Genomic DNA, 20,721 nt, shown 5'->3' with positions numbered 1-20,721 from the left:
CCCTCTGTCACCTTCATTTTCCCAGAGTTTAGTTACGTGCACACTACTGAAATATTCTTTAGACTAACTGCAGATGGACCTCCTAGCGGAATCACTGAGTGAAATTCTAGGGCCTGTGTTATGCTTGAGGATAAACTAGATGCTCATAGTGATCCTTTCTAGCCTCAGAATCTAAAAATATCAATGAACAGTTGCTTAATGTTAGACTAGAAACCTTTTCAATGACTGTGCTTCCTTCTGGCTCCAATTCCATGGGTACTGTGACTGAGGTAACCGCTTTCTAGCATCTGCCAGTGGATACATCTGAGAACTTGATGCTCTGAGTTGTTCCAAGCAGGACAGGTCTATAAAGCCTATTGCAAAGAGTTATGTGTAAACCAACATGCCTGTTTCATAGTTCAGTTCTAGAAGGCATATGTGCGCTGTCTTGATTCCCCTACCAAAGAAGGGCCAAGCTGCCAAGCCAGCCAAGGAAACAAAATACTGTTCCAAACAGGGAGAAAAATAAAAAAGAATTTGGAATGAAGAGACCTTGCCTCAAAGCCCCACTGCTGTCTGACCTGAGCCCTCAGTTAATATATCCCATATCTTCCACCGGCTTTTTAAAAATGTGGTTCAAACACAAAGTTTCACTGGTAACAGGTACAGCAGCACAAAGAGGTTTTACCAGGTTGGAAGCCATTCTGTTACCACCAAAAGGACAAACCCCTAGTGCTTATTTGATGCTGAAACAGTTTCCTTTTTCAGAAGTTTATTTTAATAATAAATTTTCTTTGTGAAGGCTTCTAAGGAATTTAGGCCATTTGTACAACATATTAAAACCAATATCTATGCCATTCCTCTCACTGCCCTCTTTACAGACAGATGCAGATTTCAGGTGTAGCCAATTTTCAGTGAGCAAGCACCGTAGTGTCTTGTAGCTCACAGAGTCAGGTATAAATCAAACCAGTCAGCTCTTCTGTGCACTTTTCACCAGTCACTTCGTAAATACACCAACTTGAGAAAAGTTACAAAGTTTGGATCTCTCTAGTTCTGGAGCCAGATAGCTATTTCCAGCTTTGAAAAGGCAGGTCTGAGCACCGGCATTAGAATAACAAAAAGAAAATAAAGCAAGTTTATGTACAGCTTCAGTCATTCTGGAATTACATTTTCATAACAACTGTTCTAGCAGGTCTTTGCTGAAATGCACCTTTAGACCTAAGAAAATATTCTATAAAAAAAAGCCAGTTGTGATGTCACCTAATGTTGTCAGAGGAAACAAAGCACATGACACACTGTGTAGAAAATCTCTCTCTGGGACATCTGTAACCATTTAAGTTCACAGACTGAGCTGCGCTGCAGAGTGGATGTGGTTAATTAACATGTGATATTCTAGTTTTCAGTGCACAGGAGATGCTGATGAAAGATAAGACCACCAGTCTGACCTGTGCCATTGTCCAAGTATAACACACACCCGGGTTGGGTTTCAGGGGATCTCTTCCACCTTATTCCAAACCACATACTCTAAATCTCTCTCCACAGCTGGCTGCAGGAGTTTTTGATTTCAAGTAAGAGACAAATAGTTACAGCAAGTAAGAAAATGGAAAAGTTAAAGTTGACCACAAGTGGTGAAGCCTGCCAAAGAAAATCGGTCATTGTCCAAGAGCAGTGACAGGAGTGTCGGCCGAAATCAATCCCTCTTCAAAGTGGCTAGAAACTCAGGCCATTCTAGCATCTGAAGATCCAGTCAGATGGGAGACGATCAAGTTGACAAACAATTGGTTTTTAGATCATTGCCTCATTTGTTGATTAATGCCCAGATTTCTAAGCATTTAGATTTTCAAACGGTTGGAAGTAGGAGGAAGTGATACAACACACCTGAGTGAGCCTGGACATGAGAAGTGACCTGCTAACTGTAGCAGTTCCAAGGGCAGAGGACATGAATCAGTGATATTGTCCAGTTCTTTTGGCCCATAATGAAGATATTTACAAAGTGAATAGGAAATAAATTAAAGCCTGAATCAGTCTGGATTTCAGCTGCAACTGGATTTGGGTTCAACTGCATGTGTCCTGAAAAGGGGATTTTAAAACAGTGCAGAATCTCAGCAGCCAGGAACACTTCGCCAACAGCAACCCATGCCAGAGCCAGGCTCATCGCCTCCTGAATGCACGAGAGATCCTCCAGGCATTGGGCTCTTCATAGCGATTGTACAGGGGCTCAAGCCGCTGCTGCTTCTTCTGTTTGCTCAGTTTGGTTGGATCAGAGACTTTGAAGAAGGCTGGTGCAAATTCCACCAGCCAGCGTGGGTCAATGGTGGTCACTTCACGCATATACTCCTTGGTGGTCAGCACCAGCTCGTGATAGACCACCCTGTAGAGAGAGAAGATAGCAATATTAATGCTTGCAGAAGGGGAAATTAATGGTTCTTAACAATGAGAAGGTCCTTGGGGCTGAAGACCTCATCTCATGTCAGGGGTGCTCGAGACCTGTCCCCCTTGGTCCAGTTCTCTAACTCTCCTTCCCCTTTCATCACCACCTCCAGGCTCACCAGACCCAAAAAGAGCCACCCCCAGCAGAAAGCCTCTCTCATGCATCTCCCGCATTCTGCAGCATGGAGCTGCTTGGTTTAATGTCAGGATCCCCCTCTTGCTGACTTATGCGGCTGCATTGAACTCCATACCTGGAGGAGAGGGACAACAGGACAGCTGGAGGCAGGACTCCAGACAGCCTTGCTTTGCAGTGATTGTAGCACCTCATATGTCCTGTACACGTCTGCTCAGGAGCTGAGAACAGACCACAGTCTGTCTCTTTGCTCTCTATTCCCGTTCCATGCCCATCACGGAAGTATTGGAGCATTCACAGATTTTGGTCTGTATTTTATGTATAACCCATGCTGAGGACTTTCTAGCTGTAGAATTGAGAATTAAACTTAGAATGAAGAGTCCCTGTTTTCCTACCATTCTGGCTGCCTGTTGAAGAGGGCACTGGATGGGTGAATATAGACCACCTGCTGGTCAATGAGAGTCCGGTACCCCTCCTGGGGGTCCTTCTTTGCTGCATTTCGGAAGAAACCGCTGCAGATGGCCTTCTGGACTCGCACTGTTGCCTTCCCGCATGACACCACATCCAGCTTGTGTCTGCCAGAAGAGAGTCATAAAGAAAGAATTTAGTGGGCCCCCGTGTTTGGTGTGCAAAGCACAGACACCATAACACCCAAACAGCAAGCGCCAATCAGCTGCTGCTAAAGGACAAGAATGCTTTTAAAAAAAAAAAAGGCAGAACCAGTTCCTGCCCTCTGCTGGATTTGCTCACCTGTCCATAATGCCTAGCATTTGTTTACGGATGTCCTGTGCCCTGCGCAAGGACCGGGCCTGGATAAAATTCTCATAGCACCAGGGATTCGAAAACTTATTATTCTTCCAGGAATTGTAGACAGCCAGCAGGGTGAGATGGTCCCCTTCTGTCTGGTGGAACTTGGCTTTCTTCTGGTCAGCAAGTGCTTGTTTATCCTGACACACAAAACACGTTTCCATCACATGTGTGTTTTAGAGAAAGTATCATGTACCCCTGGCAACAGGGCACTGGTTCTTCTTTATGCCCAAATACTGCATGTTCTTATGTGCTACTAAATGGACAGCCCCATGTTTAACCAGTGCAAGGCTGAGATGCATACACTGCATACTGGCTTTTTTGTAAAGGATTAAATACAAAGCACTGCAGATCAGACTCAGCCCTGCAGGTCAATGGGAGGTCCCTTGCCCACACCAGGGCTGAACTGGACCCCCTATGATTAAGGCATTACCATTATGACACAATGTTAAACTTGAAAAAGACAAGCACAGCTCCTACCTGAAAACACAGACATGCTGCAGACCCCTCCTCTCCTCTCTCACAAGAGGGGAGGGCTAGAGCAGAGAACCTGCAACACTGGGTCTTTCCTGAGGCACCCTTCTCTTTCCTCACCCTAACTATTCTTGAAATGATACTACAGGACATATGGCTCACTTACGCTGTCGGCTGCACTGTGTTGCATGCATAGAACTAGTCAAATTTTTGTTGCTTAGAAATCAGACATTCAATAACAGAGTGTATTTCTACACTATGGAGACTATATGACAATCCTGTCAGCATAGCTATGCCAGCACAGCCCCCCTACACAAACAAACAGAGTTTTTCTGTAAGTTTTGGAAAACCGCCTCCCTGAATGATATTAGCTACGTTCACAGAAGCACTCTCTCTCTCTCTCTCCACATAGCTGCGTCTTCACTGGAGGTTTTGTTGGCATAACTATGTCAGTCGGGGGTATGGTTTTTCCACACCCCTGACTGATATAGCTATGCCGATATAACTTTTCAGTGTAGACCAGGCCTAATCAATAGGCTCTGCAGAGAGGTCCATGTTTCTCAATTCCATGGATGTAGCCTTGGGATATCAATCAAACACTGAGGTCATTGAATCAGACAGCAATAGGACACTATAATGAAGAAATAACAGATCCAAAAGGAGTCTGATAAGGAGCAGCCATGTCACCACCACAGCCTGCAGACCAGAGGTGCAAGAAGAGGGTCAGCGCAGGAGGGGCTTATGATGTGTAACTTCATTCTGAAACCATTTCTCTTTCTCTGGGAGGGGAACAGGGTTCCTCCAGCCACCCTACAAGAATGGCTCCGAATTCCAAAGCAGGAGATGGCAGGTTCTAATGTTGTTTCATTTACTGTTGAGAAGAGAAGAAAAAAGCAAAGCCTCCAACTTTCACTTCCCCGAGGGCAAAGTGGCATCAAACATCCACAGCTAGGGGGCATGTAACAAAGAGGTGAATTAGCTTTGCAATATGTGATCCAATGAACCCTTTAATTACGGTCTAGTCTGGGGGAGTACACACGTACCATTACACCAGATGCATTCAATAACCACCACCAGATTCCTGCTTCCCACCATGCAACCAGGGCTGGGCACTACAGCACATAGGCCTGAATTCCTTACCTTTGGTCTGTAGAACACATTCTGTACAGACAGCATAGAGACTATAGTTAACATTTCTTCACTGCATCCCAAATGTACAGACATGATCAACATCTTACATAACATGGGCTCCAAAGGGAACTCTGCCATCTGCAGGAATAAAGGACAACAACATATATTTTCAGTGGTGCTGAAGCAAGGCTTTAAGAGGTCTCACAAGATCAGAAAATAGGCCAGACTCATTTCAGTTAGAGGTAACTAAACCTTAATGGGAGAGAAGACGATGCCATTGAGTGTTTCCCTACCACGGCCCTGCCCACTACCTAGGGGAGGTTTATTCGGCACAGAGCAGATGACCGTTGCCATCTACATGACCAGAGCAGCCCAACACTTACAGGGGATTTTTAGACACGTGTAAAATGGAACTCACTTACAAGAGAAAATGGCACTATTCCAATGGGAAGCAGAAAAGGCAATATTATTTACTACTTGTCTGCAAAGGCCAACTGCTAGTGGGGAAGTGTGGCTTTGGGTTGACTAAGAATGCACAAGACCACAGAGAGAAATCACTGACAGTAGCAATGACCCCTATGGATAGCTACACCCAGGCCAGCCGGAGAACACAGTGCAACCAATGTTCAGAGGCATGATATTTAACCTACTCTGCGCCCAAGTCGAGTGAGCAGCCCCTCATCGTCCAGGGCTCCCAAGGTGTAGAGCTGTTCCATGGCAGTGATTAGTGTTTCCATCGGGGGAGCATCCATAAAATCAAAGGACAGCAAGTCGTTGATCCCCATAGCCTGAAACAGAGTGAAAATCTAAGGGTAAGAGACACCAGGAAAGAAACTGGAAACCAGGCTCCATAAGTAGAGACATCTCCGAGAGCATCAAAAAATGAGTCAAAAGCCAAAACCAAGAGTTTATCAGTGCTGCTTAGACCTTGTGCCCAGGGTTCGTGCCTTATCTCCAGTGTAATCACAAATCCCAGTGGGCACATTATTCCATCCCTTGGGACAAAAACCAAAACAGGGAAAAGTTCTAGTAAAGGTGCAATAGTGAACAATCCTGCACTAACACCAGGGAGATGTGTGGTGACCTAATAGTTCCGTGCCATCTGTAACATCTATGACTCTCACATCTTGGACAGTTACTTAGCCAACTGCAGTTCTCAGAGGGTACGGTCTTCTATAGATCTTCATATACATATATTTGAAAAAGACACAACTACCACGACCCCAGAAAGAGAAGTCCTCGCCTATGAGGTGATGGCCTGAGAAATGTATGTGTATTTTATAAAGGGTTTTGTTTGTTTTTTTATAACAGGGCATGGAAACGTATGATTCGACTAAGACTCCTGGGGCTTTCCATTTCTAGAACTTGCAATGAAATATGGCTTTCAGGTTGTGTGTAAGGAATGGCTTTTCTGCGACTGATATCTGTAAAGCTAAGTCTGAGTCTAAGTTATAACCCCCTGGGAGAAAGAACTGGAGAGTGAGCTATAGCTCTGCCAATGGTACAGTGTTCCTTCCTATCCATTTGCATTTAGTAAAAGGGTGGAAATTACAATCACATTGGCTGTATTTCAGCAAAATAATGAGACACTGATTCCTACCTTAAGGGAGAGCACTGTGCTGGCCAAGTTTGTTCTCTGGATTTCAGGCACGTTGGTGGTTAGCATTTCATCTCGGTAAGCGCGCTCCGTGTAGAGTCTGTAACACTTTCCTGGCCCTGTTCTTCCAGCTCTTCCTGCTCGCTGCTTTGCCTGCGCCTGTAGGATTTCAGAGGGAACACAACATCTCAGAGGCAAGTAAGCATTATCCAGGACAATGGTTCAGTCAAGAGACTAAGTGAGAGAGGAATGAAGGGTTAGTTGTCTGCAGTTCTGTTAACATTATTACGGGGCTCCTAACGCAATGCAAGGAGACATGATGCGCTAAACATAGTCTGAGTGTGATGCAAGGCATTGTGTGTGGGAAAGTGGTATTTATTTCCCCACCTTGTTTCCATAAAATTTCCTCTAAGCCACAGATTTACTTCCTATACATTATCAAACATATGCTGTGTACCTGGGAAATTGGTGTAACCACCAGCTGATCAATTCCAGTCTTGGAGTTATACACTTTCTGCTTCACAAACCCAGGATCTACCACATAATAGATTCCATCAATAGTCAGGGAGGTCTCAGCAATGTTGGTAGCAATGACAACCTGTAAGCAAGAGTACAGTCTGATTCAGATACTATCTCTGCTTGCCAACCAGACAGAAACAGAACTAAGCTAAACAAATGTTGCTTTGTTTATACAAACCATTCAATATGGTATAATCAGACTGTTGCTGACACAACTGCTATGATTTAAAATTATTGATTATTCTCCTGCCAATATGTGTGAGCAGAGTTCTCCTTTCACCCATAAAAATGGCCAGATTTTAAACATTTGCACCCTGTTTTAAGCTTTAGGGCAGTACGTGATGTGAACACAGTGGAACTCATTGATAAAAACAAGGAAAAGGTTACCAATTTCTGCTCAAATAATTTTATGTGATCCGTAAAAAGTATTTTTTTGCCTGGCTCTGCAACATAGCCCTTATGAGACAAGAAACTACCACAGAATGTGCTTCAAGACAATTACTGCCATCCTCTGGGAGCTGCTTCTAGACACACCTTTCAGAAACTCCGATTTCCGCAGAGGACAACAATGACCTTGAAAGGTAGCATCTAGAGAATCTTTCTGCTGAATCAATGTTATTTATAAAGCAATTCTGCGCAAAAGGGTTTGGGTTAAAATAAAACAGAAGAATACTTAAATGCCAAAAAATGAATGGAGAATTGGCCAAGAAAAGTTCTGTGAGTTAAGCCACATAAGAGCTGCTGTTTCAAAGCTACAGAGCATAGTCTATAATTACTCTCCTCCCCAACCCATAGCAAGTAAGATTCTGAATGGAATGAACAGTGTAACAAGTCCCACTATTAAGTGTTTCATCAGAGGGGGAAGCCGCCCTTTGCCTGGCATTACCTTCCTGCTGCCTGGTGGGGCTGGGTCAAAGATCCTGGTTTGCATCTCGCTAGGTAAAGCTGAATACACGGGAAGGATAATTAACTCTGGCACGTCGGGTCCTAGAGATTTCATTCTCTCATAAAGGATCTCGCAAGCTGTATCAATCTCCTCCTGACCAGTCAGGAACACTAGGATGTCACCTACAAAAGGGAACGTGTCAACAGAATTAATCCTGCTCCACACAACTTCTGTCTAACCACTCCCTTTGCTTCCTTCTTCCCCTCTTCTCTTCCATGTAGAAAGATCTCCCGTTCAGATGTGCTCCTTATCAAGCCATATGACCCCATGACACAGGACCCTGCCACCGCCAAATTTTATTAAACTTACCTGGTGGCTCCGTCAAATGGATCTGCATCACTGTGATCAGACTCGCATCCAGATAATCAGTCTCTGGTTCTTTTGTGTACAGAATTTCCACAGGGTATGTTCTGCCAGGAATTGTGAAGATTGGAGCTTCATAGAAATACTGGGAGAATTTCACAGCATCTAATGTTGCCGAAGTTACAATCAGCTTCATATCCTGACGTTTCTGCACTGTCTGTAGCAGGAGAGAACGTTCCCATACCACGTTAATAGTGACAAGGGCAATAAATAAGGGCTTCAACAAGCCCCTTCGCTCAGTTACATTTTATTCCAGGTAACAAGAGGCTTCAATCACCTCAGGGACTTTGGTGGATTCGCAGAATCATCTAAATGCAAAGGAGGATACACTGTCCTTCTCAGAGAGGCAAAAGGCCAGAATCTCATGCAATTTAAAGCTAAAGCCATATTTAAAATACACTTCTCTTTTTTCCTAGTTAAGGGAACTCCCAGCACAGAGACCTTTTGTGAGAGGCAGACTGGGTTAAGTGAGACTGTTTCCTTATTCTGAGAGAGTTGCCTATTCATCCCCAGAATTGTTCTGAATTAAATGACCTTCATCTGTTGCCAAAATTCCATTTAATTTACAGTCAGAGCTAAGACCAGGTGAACTACTCCTGTAAAGGCACAGTCACCTTCAACCATAGCTCAGTTCTCACAACTGACCGTTTTAAGACGTGAGGGTCTCAAAAGGCAGACATGCCTGACTTCCTCCTGCATTCTCTCCCGATATAACCTGCGGAGAGACCAGGGGCCAAACATAACATTACCTTTTTCAGAAGCCCAAAGAGCACATCAGTGTGAATGGTCCTCTCATGAGCCTCATCCAGCATGATGATGGCATACTGGGTCAGGTCCGGGTCAATCAGGCATTCCCGCAGTAACATACCATCTGTCATGTACTTGATGACGGTCTCGGGGCTAGTGCAGTCTTCAAATCGAATCGTGTAGCCAACCTACCAAACAAGAGATGGAAGCAGAACAATGGGTTTGAATGAGTAATTATGTCTCCACCCCTTACACTAAACTAACTGAATTGATGAAACAAAATTGTTGGCAATGATAATCCCAGGTTGAGTTATTCTGCCCCTCAATTCAAACTTGCCATAGACCATAGGTCAGTTATCCCATTACTGATTTTTCCCCACTTTTCATCGTGTTTATGCAGCTGCCTCCTCCAACACAGAACTTTACCTCCTGTCCCAAACAGCAACCAAACTCCTCAGACACTCTCTTGGCAACAGACATTGCAGCCACTCTGCGAGGCTGGGTGCACCCAATCTTTCCTCTTGACGTGTAACCTGCCTCAGCCAGGTATTGGGTGATCTGTGTCGTTTTCCCAGAGCCTGTCTCACCAATAACAATCAGGATCTGATTGTCATGAACTGCCTGAAAGAGGACATGTTAGAAAGTGCTTGTTAGGATTCTTTTTTTTAAATACAGTCAGTCAATCTAAGACTAGATGTAGCCCCCGAGCGCCCTCACTCATGCTGGCTCGGACAAAGTGTTCTGGCCTAGGTCTTGCTAACCAGCAAGCCAGTAAACTCTTTGACCACTCAGAGGACTCACCCTGCCATAAAGACTTGTGTCATTTGGGATCTTAGCTCCAATATTGGCCCTACTGCAGTTTTATAAAGATTTACAGAGAAAAATTATGATTTTAAAATACAATTTCATTCTTAAAACTCTCAAGTGGCTACTAATTTGTCAATAAACAGACCCAGTAACATTCATATTAATCCTTCCCACTCCAAGGAGAAGGCGGTTCCTGCATGGGATTTACCTGAATCAGCTGCTCCTTTAATCTGAAGATTGGGAGACTCTCCCTCTGCTCAATGATGGAAAGTTGGGTTTTTTTACCATAGGAGGCTTTGTTGCCACCGAATGCATGTTTCTTCCACTCTGGGATATCATTGGGCATCATTCCAATACCCCGCATGTTGGCAGCTATTTGTCTCCCATCCACTAAGAAAAAAAAGAGAGAATTTAGTTATCGCTCTTCAGCTCACATGGCACAAATGCAGTAATGAGCTAGATACAGTAAAAAGGCATTTTATAGATAACACTACAATCTGCCTGTTTAGAATTCGAATGAGCTGTTCTGGCATATTGATTGTGATTTTGGGCCTACTACGATTTTTGCCATAGTTCCATCTGTGCATCACTTGGTAATATACTCAGTCCACTCTCCCATCACACTTTGACTAGAAGACTAAACATATAAGCTAGGCTCGAGATGAAAAAAGTCTTAAGTGAAGCGGCCACATACATAGACACCAAGATACTCTCCTGGAATGGTTCAGCTCCCACAGTGAATGGCACAGTAGATACTTAAACAAAGACAAGTCAGAACACACCGTCAGGAAGAGGATCCACCCAGTGTGTATTAAGTCCCATGGGGATAGAGTCCATCTCTGCTTCCCTTTGAGCTTGTTTGAGTTCTCGCCTTTCTTTGGCTAAAGCACTTTGCATCATTGCGGCCTGGGACAAGGAGCCATCAGGATTCTGAAGAACAAAAAACAACATACAATTACAAGCACTATCCAGTCCTGGAGCCTTTACTACCCCTCTCCTCTGTACACCTTTATTACAGCCCAGCCCATCTGTCCTCAAGCTTGAAGGCAATCTCTTTCCCACAGCTACTTCAAAGGCTTTTAAAACTTTATTATTTCACAAATGCAGAAATATTTTTGATGGCTAGATTTCCAGGATGCAGGTGGCTGTGACTGTAAAATAGCAGACTCCCTTCATAGTCCAATCAAGGATGAGCTTACTGGTACTGAGGTGAGAAGGATAGTTTCCTGGCTATCCACACCTCATCAAAAACAAGAGGATGAGTGGGGCAGAACACCGCTTGGTTCTACCTCTTTTTCTGTTAAATGTAGGCCGCATGTTAACCTTGCATTTCTATTCCACGATCTCATCTCACTGTTACCAATGAAATTAAAACCCAACTATGTATAATAAAAAAAAGATCTCCAGCCCAGCGCTCCTGATTTTCTGGGCTATGGATACCAAGATTCCACTCATTATTGCTAATTCCAGAGCATTTACATAAAACCAGCATGCAAGTTTTCAATCATTAGTCTGAAATCTCTTACCTTCACTATTTTAATGGGACTCATATCCATGCTTTGCTTGGTATGCCCTCGCAGGAATGGTGGCTCTTCTTCAACCAGCTCAATCTCAAGGTCCTCATCTAAAACACACAAATAATTCAGGTTTAACAAGGAGACAGATGCAGCTTTTTTTCAAACAAACTTCCGCCGCAGAAAAAGGAAGCTACATTGCTGAAGTGTTTTCTGTGCATCCTGTTTACTGTATAATTACATATTCTACAAAGGTAAAAATGTCACAGGCAAGGAGAGAGCTCCTGGCCAAAGGCAACCAGCACTTCATTAACCAAAGGGAACCAGCACACCTGCCAGCTCCAGGTGTTTAGAGCTACTGCTAACTCAAACTCCTTACACTTGCTTGCATCAGAAGCTCCTTTTTGCATAGATCGCATACACAGAAAGGAATCTATTATACCCACAGTGAAACTACCAGACAATATTACCTTCTTCATCATCAACTTTAGGGAGAATCCCAGTCTCCTCATCAAAGTCAGGAAACTCTTCTTTGGAGAGCACGTTAGCAGCAATCATCTGGGAATGGAGAGGGGAGGATTAGTTCCCACATGTGAACATCATTCAAGGGTAGACGGGCCCATTTAAGATTCTACAGCTCTCTGGGATGAAAGAAGGGTTCACTTTGCAAAGAGATAGGAAGTGTAAGTTCTCCCAGGACATTGTGGCACTGGGATTGTCTGAGGGGACTAGTGCCTATTAGTGTGGTACAACACAGTATAAATAGGAAAAAATAGGATGAAATTAAGAAAGGGACATTTACAATTAATATCAGATAATACATCCCAACAAGGTGATATACTGGGTTGTAGACTCCTCCCAAAAGAATTCAATTGTGACTTTAAAACTTCTCTGGACACAACATTGGTAGATGTGCTGCCTGGAACAACCCAGCATCAGCAGAGATGCATTAGTATGCCTAAACGGGCTTTTTAATCTCTGACACCTTGTCTTTCCTGGATTTTAGTGGTGAAAGATGCTGGAATGACAAGTGACGCTTCTAACAAAGATGTGTCAGTTATTAAAAGCGCTGGTCAGATTTATGAATCAGGGATATAGGAGTGAGAGGCTCCACATTCCATTATGGATCCCTGCGGGGGGTTCTGAATACTGGCAAAGAGAGACACTGGTCTTACACTTAACTGGATCACACTATTAGCCAAAGACTACTCAAAGCCTTATGAGGTCAGAGCTTAGGAAACCCATATTTCAGACAGCTTATAACAGTGAGGAGGATGTACCCAAGAAACCATGGACTATTAAGAAAAATGGGAAGCTGGATGGTAATCTTTGAAGCTCCCCTACAACCACACTGAATGACATCGCCCCAGACACCCCAGTATGAGTTGGTAGTGCTTTACACCTGTTTGATTTCCCATTTCTCTGGGTCTGAAATCCGGGTGAGACGCTTCCGTTCAAGGCTATCATCCTCCACTTCAGGGGCATTCACCAGGGAGAGGTGACTGGGTCTGTCTGGATTCCTCATAGAGGTCTCTTCATTGGTCTCTCCAACTAGGTTTCTGCGTCGGTTTGGGTTCAAGTCTTCCCCAGTCTCTTGATCAACATCCTATATCAAATATGATTGACAAATTTATTAATCACTGTCCCACCTTTTCCCGAGATACCTGACCTGGACCTCCTTCCTCTACCAAGCATATAAAGGCAAGGATCTCTCCGTTTCCCAGAGTGGCCAAGCCCAAACACAGCCCATGTATGTGAAGACATTTCACTATTGTTTGTTTTTTAAATTAACATCTCAGAAGTGATTAAGCAGTCTGTGGTCAGAAACACATTGTAGCCTGTAATTTAAAATAAAATGCCTTTCTCATGCAGTGAATGGAGGATGGGCATAAACGACAGCTTGGGGTCTGTCTGGGCACCTGACTAAAGACTTCAAAGTTACCACTTTATTTGGTTCAATGAGTGGTACAAACAGAGTTGAATGTTTAGAATCTTTATATGCAAGGCATCTGAAAAGAACATGTGGAGAAAACAGGAGTAGGAACCAATGGGTGGCATAAATACAGAACTATAACTTACCAGCTTTAAGTATTAAAATATGATACTTTGAAGGGATTCAAGTTAGTTTATAGCAATATTTGAAATACTAAAACTGTAAACACTCTCTCTCTCCACCATAATTTGATCTACAAAATTCTTCCATACCTTCATGCTCAGGCTGGTTTTGGACCCAGTAAATGATAGCACTTTGACCTTTACTCTTTGACCTTTGCTCACAACATCAGCAACATTAGCAACACGTCCCTCTCTGCGAAGTTCAGAAATATGAACCAAGCCTTCCCAGCGTTTCCTGTGGGTCACACGTGGAGAGAAGAGCATGAGATACTGTATATTACTCTGGGAACCAACCCTTCACATATCATTTAAGCACTTAAATGTCTTAAAATGTTTAGTGCTCAGAGGTTTTACTGTGTTTATAAACTGTCTCTGGAAAGAGGAACATTCTTTACTGTCAGCTTTACTTTTTTGAAAGAGAAAATTCACTGTGGTTGTGAAATGCAGTGTGTATCACTGGCATATTTGCCTTCGCCTAATAAGGCATCATACCTTTTTTCCTTTTTTTTTTTTTAAGTCATATTAATAACTGAAATTGAAGCCAATGTTTATAATACACAAAGGAAGGATGATGGTACAAGAAGTGATAATGGCTCATTATGAAGGTGAGATGGGTACCTTAGTCCTTCCAGCTGCACAAAGCACCCAAACTGCATTATACTTGTGACTTTGCCGTTGTAAATTTCTCCAATCGAAGGCTCTTCAGGTGGGGGCCGATCCACATGCTTGTCCCTCCATCTGTCATTGCTCTTCTCTGCATATTTCTCTCGATCCTTACGGTCCCTGCTGGGACTCAGACTCCTACTCCTTGAGCGGTATCTGGATTTCCCCTTGTTCTTATCCAGAGTCCTAGAACGTGACCTGGAATGGGATCGGTGTCTCCGTTTCCTGTCCCTGTCTCTGCTGTGACTGCGACTCCTCCTCTTCTTTTTTGCCCTGGCAAACATTAACAATCTGTGTTCAACTTTCATACAAAAGAAGGTCATGCAGACAGAAAATTTTACTGGCTAGCCATGGCCCAGAGATGTGCTGGAAACTTACCGGCGGTCATTATTCCTTTGTTTTTCCTGCCCACCTGCACTAGGCATTAAAGCTTCAAGTTCCTTAAGAGCATCAACAGCCACTTTCACATCATCTTCATCCAGCATAGTCTATAGACACAGAGAATACCTCTGTAAGATGGCTGATTAAAATCCTATCACCAGCACAGAGCATTAATCTGTGCAATGGGACAATCACCAGAAAGAAGGAAAGTAGGAGAAAAGATCACAGAGAAAATGCGATGTAAAGAAGCAAAGATATGGGGATCATTAACCAGGAGTCTCAACGCCAAAGCCTTCTCTGCCACATAGCTCTACCAGGTCTGCCTCTATGTATGAATTTGGAGACTAACTTTTTAAAATTGTTACTGAAACTTTAATATGCATGTTACTAGTAGGCATCTTGGGTAGCCTAGATTTTAATCCTAATGTTTTGACACAAATTAACTTCTCCATAAGTAGATGCTTATTACAGTTCCCAATCTGATTAAAGGTATATGCTAATAATTCATTTCATCCATCTCACCTTCAAACCTCTGCACAGTTCCCACCTCTTCCTCTGCCTTCTCTATGCCTCTCATTTTCTGCACTCTTCTGGATCTTCTTTCCAATCTACCATCTTCAGCTTTCCTGCTCTTTGTACCTTCTATCATGCAACCCCTTATAGTAGGTGTATAAGGGCCTTTCAATCTCAGGTGCCAAACACGTTCCTTCAAAACCACTCCTTAAACAAAGTGTCCTACTGTGGTCTCAGTGTCACCAGGCAGTCTTGCACCTGAAACATTATCTGCTTATTATGTTGTCTGAGTTAGACTGTGAATTTGTCAGGGTAGGGTCCTTGTCTTGTTGGGTGTTCTGCAAAGCAATGTTTGCCCTAAGAGAGCTATATTAGCAATAGTCCCCTGCAACTAACCTCCAGCAATCCCAAACCAACTACTTACTTCCCACTCCATTCTGCATTTTCATTTCTCATACCCCCATCACATTTTGTGCATTAGAAGCACAATATAGATGGTTATGTTAATGTAGCAACTGCAAACCAAGAGTGAGAAAACAAGCATATTTCCATTCACTGATTGTTCATGTGTGAAATTGCATCCTTACCCTGATGGTGGGATTGTCTGGCCTGCAAAGGGCTGGGAACAGGTCCTTCAGCTTTTCCTTTTCTGTTTTGGGTTTGACAACTACCTCTGTTTTTAGAATAAAAAAGGGTAAAAAAAAAAATTAGAAGTGCACCTTTATCACATGGCTAGAATAATTTTCTTCTGTCATTTCTGAAACGGAGTATTCATTTCATCTCTGAATGTAAATTTTACTGCAGCTTTTAAAAGGTGAATTAAAAATAACTACATTTCCCCTCACAAAGGAAATTCTGATTAAATGAGATAGTGAAATATGCAATATTCTGAATTCTGCACTGACTCAGGCTCTCTTCGAGTAGCCCCAAAGCTTTGCACCAGCACCTCATGTAACACAGAGAACTCCACTGGAATGATTGTAGATAAGATATAAGAATAGCGATTTCAACTGTCATACCCACAATGTCCAGCAGATGCTGAAAGGGTTAGGTCTGTTTTCTATTGAGCTGCTGGAGCAGTGAGACTGTACTTACCTTTGCCTGTAGATGGCTTCGCTGGAGGCCGCATTGTCTGTATGAGACGTAACAAATTACTAATGAGGGAGTCCTGAAAAATTTGATAAAGCACAGAAGATTTTTTTAAGTGATTGCAATATTTTTGCACATTAGCACAAGGAGGATTTGTTAACAGGGAACAAAAGCTCAATCCCAACTTCTAAAGATGTAGACGTATAGGGCCATAGCCACAAGAAATCACACGTACACCATAAAAGTTCAGTTGTAAAGAACTAAGACAAAAAGTGACTTGATTTTACAACGTTATGAAAATTCCATTTAAGTGACTCTCCACACCAGTCACTGGTTCTAACTAGGACAATCATTTTGACCTGTTTCTAAGGTACTTATCAGCCTGGTGTGTGAGCACCATAACAAGTTTGTTTTCATGACACGTTGTTTTTCTTGCACTACACATGCATAGTAATAAGACACCAAAGAGCCCAAATGAGTCTTCAAAATTGCATAGTGCTTCAAAGACTGCATCAAGCAAAGTTAAATAACGCTTAATTAGACAGAAGTGTGTGGAAGCCAGCATGTATGAACTATTAAATGAAAATAATTGCACATTAATAAACACAAATACTTAATCCTTGCAACTCTCTTTTAAATAAAAGATTCTCTCTGTGTTCATATCTCACTTACTGTGAACTCAGCGCCATTCTTTGTAAGGGCAGTCTTGAATGTGTCAAATGTGGTGTTTTTCTCAGCAAGATTTATCACAAACTCAGCTGCAAAGAAAAAGTGATTGAGAGTGAAACAAACAAAAATAATTTGAAGTCAGGTCACATGTATTTCACTCTGAGGAAAGGGGCTGGCTTGCCAACCTGAAGTCCCTCATCTAGCCAGAGAACATGGAATGCATGGTCTGCAGCAGTGCAAGTTTCTCTATCTACACTGCCTTAAGTCCATTTTCAGGAACCCAGACCTGGAGGGATTGTGTCTCAGGATGAGAGGAGAGCTCATTTTCTAACTCAGACTGTCAACTCTTTGGGGGCTGGGACTGTCTTTTTGTCTATGTTTGTTCAGCGCCTAGCACAACTACTGGAGCTCAAAGATACTACCACAATACACACAATCAATAACGGACGTGTCAGGGCAATGAGGCTGAAGCTGGTTCCTTGTTCCCAATTCCTTATTTGATTATATAATAAATATTTACATAATTACACATTTACTTTTTTACCACAGTCACTCCTGTTAGTCTGATGAAATTTCTAAAAATGTAAATCTTACACTGAGATTCTTGAAAACAAACCCTGTTGCCTTCTCTGTCCCCATATCTGCACCATCATGGGACCCAACCCCACCAGCCACACCATCAGGGGCTCATTCACCTGTACATCTACTAATATGATATATGCCATCATGTGCCTCCAATGCCCCTCTGCCATGTACATTGGCCAAAACAGACAATCTCTACGTAAAAGGATAAATGGACACAAATCAGACATCAGGAATGGTAACATACAAAAGCCAGTAGGAGAACACTTCAATCTCCCTGGACATTCAATAACAGATTTAAAAGTAGCCATCCTTCAACAAAAAACCTTCAAAAACAGACTTCAAAGATAGGTTTCAGAGTAACAGCCGTGTTAGTCTGTATTCGCAAAAAGAAACGGTGTACTTGTGGCACCTTAGAGACTAACCAATTTATTTGAGCATAAGCTTTCGTGAGCAAAGAGAAACAGCAGAGTTACAATTCATTTGCAAACTTAACACCATCAATTTGGGCTTAAGTAGGGACTGGGAGTGGCTGGCTCACTACAAAAGCAATTTTCCCTCTCTTGGTATTGACACCTCCTCGTCAAGTATTGGGAGTGGACCACATCCTCCCTGACTGAATTGGCCTGGTCAACACTAGTTTTCCCACTTGTAAGGGTTTCCACTGAATGCACCCGATGAAGTGGGCTGTAGCTCAAGAAAGCTTATGCTCAAATAAATTGGTTCGTCTCTAAGGTGCCACAAGGACCCCTTTTCTTTTTACGGACACAGACTAACACGGCTGCTACTCTGAAACTTGTAAGGGAACTCCCTTCTCTTCATGTGCCAGTATATATTCATGCCTGTACCTGTAACTTTCACTCCGTGCAGCTGAAGACGCGGGCTTTTCACCCACAAAAGCTTATGCCCCAATACATCTGTTAGTCTTTAGGGCGGCACCGGACTCTCCTCGTTGTGTCTGTGGATACAGGCTAACACGGCTACCCCCCCGCGACCTGAAAATAACGTTGGCCTCTGAACAAGGAGCTGGGAACCAGGATCCAACTTCAGCCGCGTGTCCCGGCAAACGCCCAGCCTCGCATCACCGCAGCGGCTCCCGCCCGCCCGCCCCTTCCTCCTCCGGGGGGGGTCCCCTGGCTCCTGCCCCCGACCGGCTCCATCCTCCTCTCCCGGGAGTCACCTCAACCCCCCCCCAGGGGACGCCCCCCGCCCCGCCGCGCCGCTCGCTCCCCGCCGGGCCCCTCACCCAGGTCCTTGTCGTTGATGCCCAGGTGATTGTCCAGCTCGGTGCAGACCTTAGACACCAGCGACAGGTACTCGAGCTTCGCGAGCTCGTCGGCGCCCGCCGGGTCCCCCATGGCCCCCGGCCCCCGACTCACAAAGCGCAATCCACTTCCGGGTGCGGGCCGCGCCGGGGCTACGTCACGTACGTCACTGCTGGGGGTCACGCAAGGCGCTGGCCATAGAGACGGCGGCGCTGGCTAGAGCGGCTCAGGCTGGGGCCTGGGAGGGAGGCAGCGCCTCCGACTCTATGGTCTAGGGTGGCTGGGTTGGCGGGCTGGCCCTTTTCTTCCCGCTCTCTTGGAGGGCCGGGGTGGGGAGAGAGCTGCAGTGCCTGGCACAGTGCTGCCCTCAGCACTGCGGGGGAGGCGATTCGCTGCCCCAGTGTCAGTGAAGAGAATCGCCCCCTCAGGAGCATATCTGTGAGGAGATTTCCCCCCTCACTGTATGGGCCCCCCCATCCGTGAGGAGATTCCCCTGTCGTCCCCCCCAGTATCCGTGAGGAGATTCCCCCTCACTGTGTGGGCCCCCCCCATCCGTGAGGAGATTCCCCCGCCCCCCCCTCCAGTATCCGTGAGGAGATTCCCCCTCACTGTGTGGGGCCCCCCATCCGTGAGGAGATTCCCCCTCCCCCCATATCCATGAGGCGATTTCTTCCTCCACTTTCACAGCATTTTGTCACCCTGTTACATTCGGGCTTGTAACTGAGGAATGAGCCTCTGTCCCTACCTTTCCCCTTTGGATGCTCATTCACAGACCTTTACAATACACACCAAGGGAAAAAGCTCGTCTGCTCCAGGAACTTTCCAGGCTGACTCCAGAACCTGAGGCTGAACCCTAAATTGCCACAAAGTGGCAGTCTGAGGGAAAACATCTGGCGCAATGAAATCCCTGCACCAGCCCATCTACTGTAGGGTGAAAACAAACATGGAGCCAGGCCTTCCTCACCCTATCAGTGACCTACCTGCTTCACTAGGTCCACTACCTAGGGCACCAGCTAAACAATCAGGAATAAAATGATGACTGTCTGGTGGTAACCATTGCACATGAGGTCTCCATCCATTTTGCCAACCTACTGCAAATCAAGGGCTTGCCAAGTCATCCTGCAACCAGTACCAACAAAGTCACATTGTTTTTGGAGAAACCTCAACACAAATTTTGTTAGAGACAGAGATATTGAGTGTATGTTAATTAGGCACCTGGGCCAATTTAAAAACTCATCAGCATTTGGGTTGGATCAAAGCATTAGAAGAAAAAGCTGTCAGCTTTCTCTGGCATACAGAAATCACTAGAGAAATACAACCCAGTGATAATGCTACTGCTAAACCTACTGGACAGTATATATAAACCTTTTGTATTGTATGGAGTGAAGGCAGGAACCCAACCTTAGCAAATATGCTAGCTGGGACAAAATGTCACAGAAACCTTACATGCATAACTCTGCAAGTAACTATTACAACATTTATTCCAGCAACAATGGGCTGCAGAGCAGAGGTAGATGATTTCCAACGTTTCTGGTGCCACCTCAACCGAAGCAGCAAACACTTCTCCTCTCAAAAGCACTAGAGAGCCCAAAACGAAATCCAAACAAAACCAAAATTCACTGCTATCTAACATCACTCTTGCAGCCCAGGAGCACTAAGCTGCTGAGCAATGGAACAAACAACCATCCCAGACAAATTATACAATACACCAAAAACACCAGTGTCCGAGTGACTGTGAAGAAAAGTTCGGAAAAGTTTGATACAGAACTATCACCCTGCACATATACCTCACTGCAGTGAAATGTGCATAGCTAAGGTAGAATCTTACCAAATACAGAAACAAAGTCAGTAAACAATAGGTTGAAACTGGGAGACATAAAGCAGAGTGCAAGCCCAATGAGTAACAGCTGACAACTAATGTGACAGAGAAGAGATCAGGATAGTGAGACACTTTGTACTCCTAATGTCCAAAATATGGGGGAATATGAAAATAACTA

The 20,721-nt window shown here is 44.2% G+C and overlaps 1 protein-coding gene across 2 annotated transcripts; it reads right to left on the bottom strand.

The window, feature by feature from the left end:
- Positions 1–734: 734 nt before the first annotated feature.
- Positions 735–18,857, bottom strand: DHX8 (DEAH-box helicase 8). Of its 2 annotated transcripts, none has more exons than XM_077806168.1 (23): positions 18,706–18,857; positions 16,881–16,966; positions 16,215–16,287; positions 15,707–15,792; positions 14,604–14,713; positions 14,181–14,498; positions 13,653–13,797; positions 12,850–13,053; positions 11,918–12,005; positions 11,460–11,557; positions 10,716–10,863; positions 10,142–10,323; positions 9,553–9,747; positions 9,129–9,314; positions 8,326–8,536; positions 7,957–8,138; positions 7,009–7,149; positions 6,555–6,710; positions 5,605–5,742; positions 4,964–5,092; positions 3,293–3,489; positions 2,938–3,117; positions 735–2,350 (listed from the first exon to the last, which is right to left on the bottom strand). In XM_077806168.1, the coding sequence occupies exons 1-23, from the start codon at positions 18,815–18,817 to the stop codon at positions 2,131–2,133; spliced, it is 3,585 nt and encodes a 1,194-aa protein (XP_077662294.1). In that variant the 5' UTR covers positions 18,818–18,857; the 3' UTR covers positions 735–2,130. The 2 variants fall into 2 exon arrangements, with proteins under 2 accessions (XP_077662294.1, XP_077662295.1); XM_077806169.1 differs by lacking the exon at positions 18,706–18,857 and adding an exon at positions 18,308–18,470.
- Positions 18,858–20,721: the final 1,864 nt, after the last annotated feature.

The sequence above is a fragment of the Eretmochelys imbricata genome, chromosome 27, assembly GCF_965152235.1.
Source record: "Eretmochelys imbricata isolate rEreImb1 chromosome 27, rEreImb1.hap1, whole genome shotgun sequence".
NCBI classification, from domain to species: Eukaryota; Metazoa; Chordata; order Testudines; family Cheloniidae; genus Eretmochelys; species Eretmochelys imbricata.
This window is presented reverse-complemented; position numbering and strand designations above follow the sequence as displayed.

Excerpts from the sequence above, each read along its gene's own strand:
- DHX8 (XM_077806168.1), bottom strand. The coding sequence starts at position 18,817 with ATGGGGGACCCGGCGGGCGCCGACGAGCTCGCGAAGCTCGAGTACCTG. Across the intron at positions 16,288-16,880 it reads AGAATGGCGCTGAGTTCACA|GACTCCCTCATTAGTAATTT; the intron begins GTAAGTGAGATA and ends CAAATTTTTCAG. Across the intron at positions 8,537-9,128 it reads TCTTTGGGCTTCTGAAAAAG|ACAGTGCAGAAACGTCAGGA; the intron begins GTAATGTTATGT and ends CTCCTGCTACAG.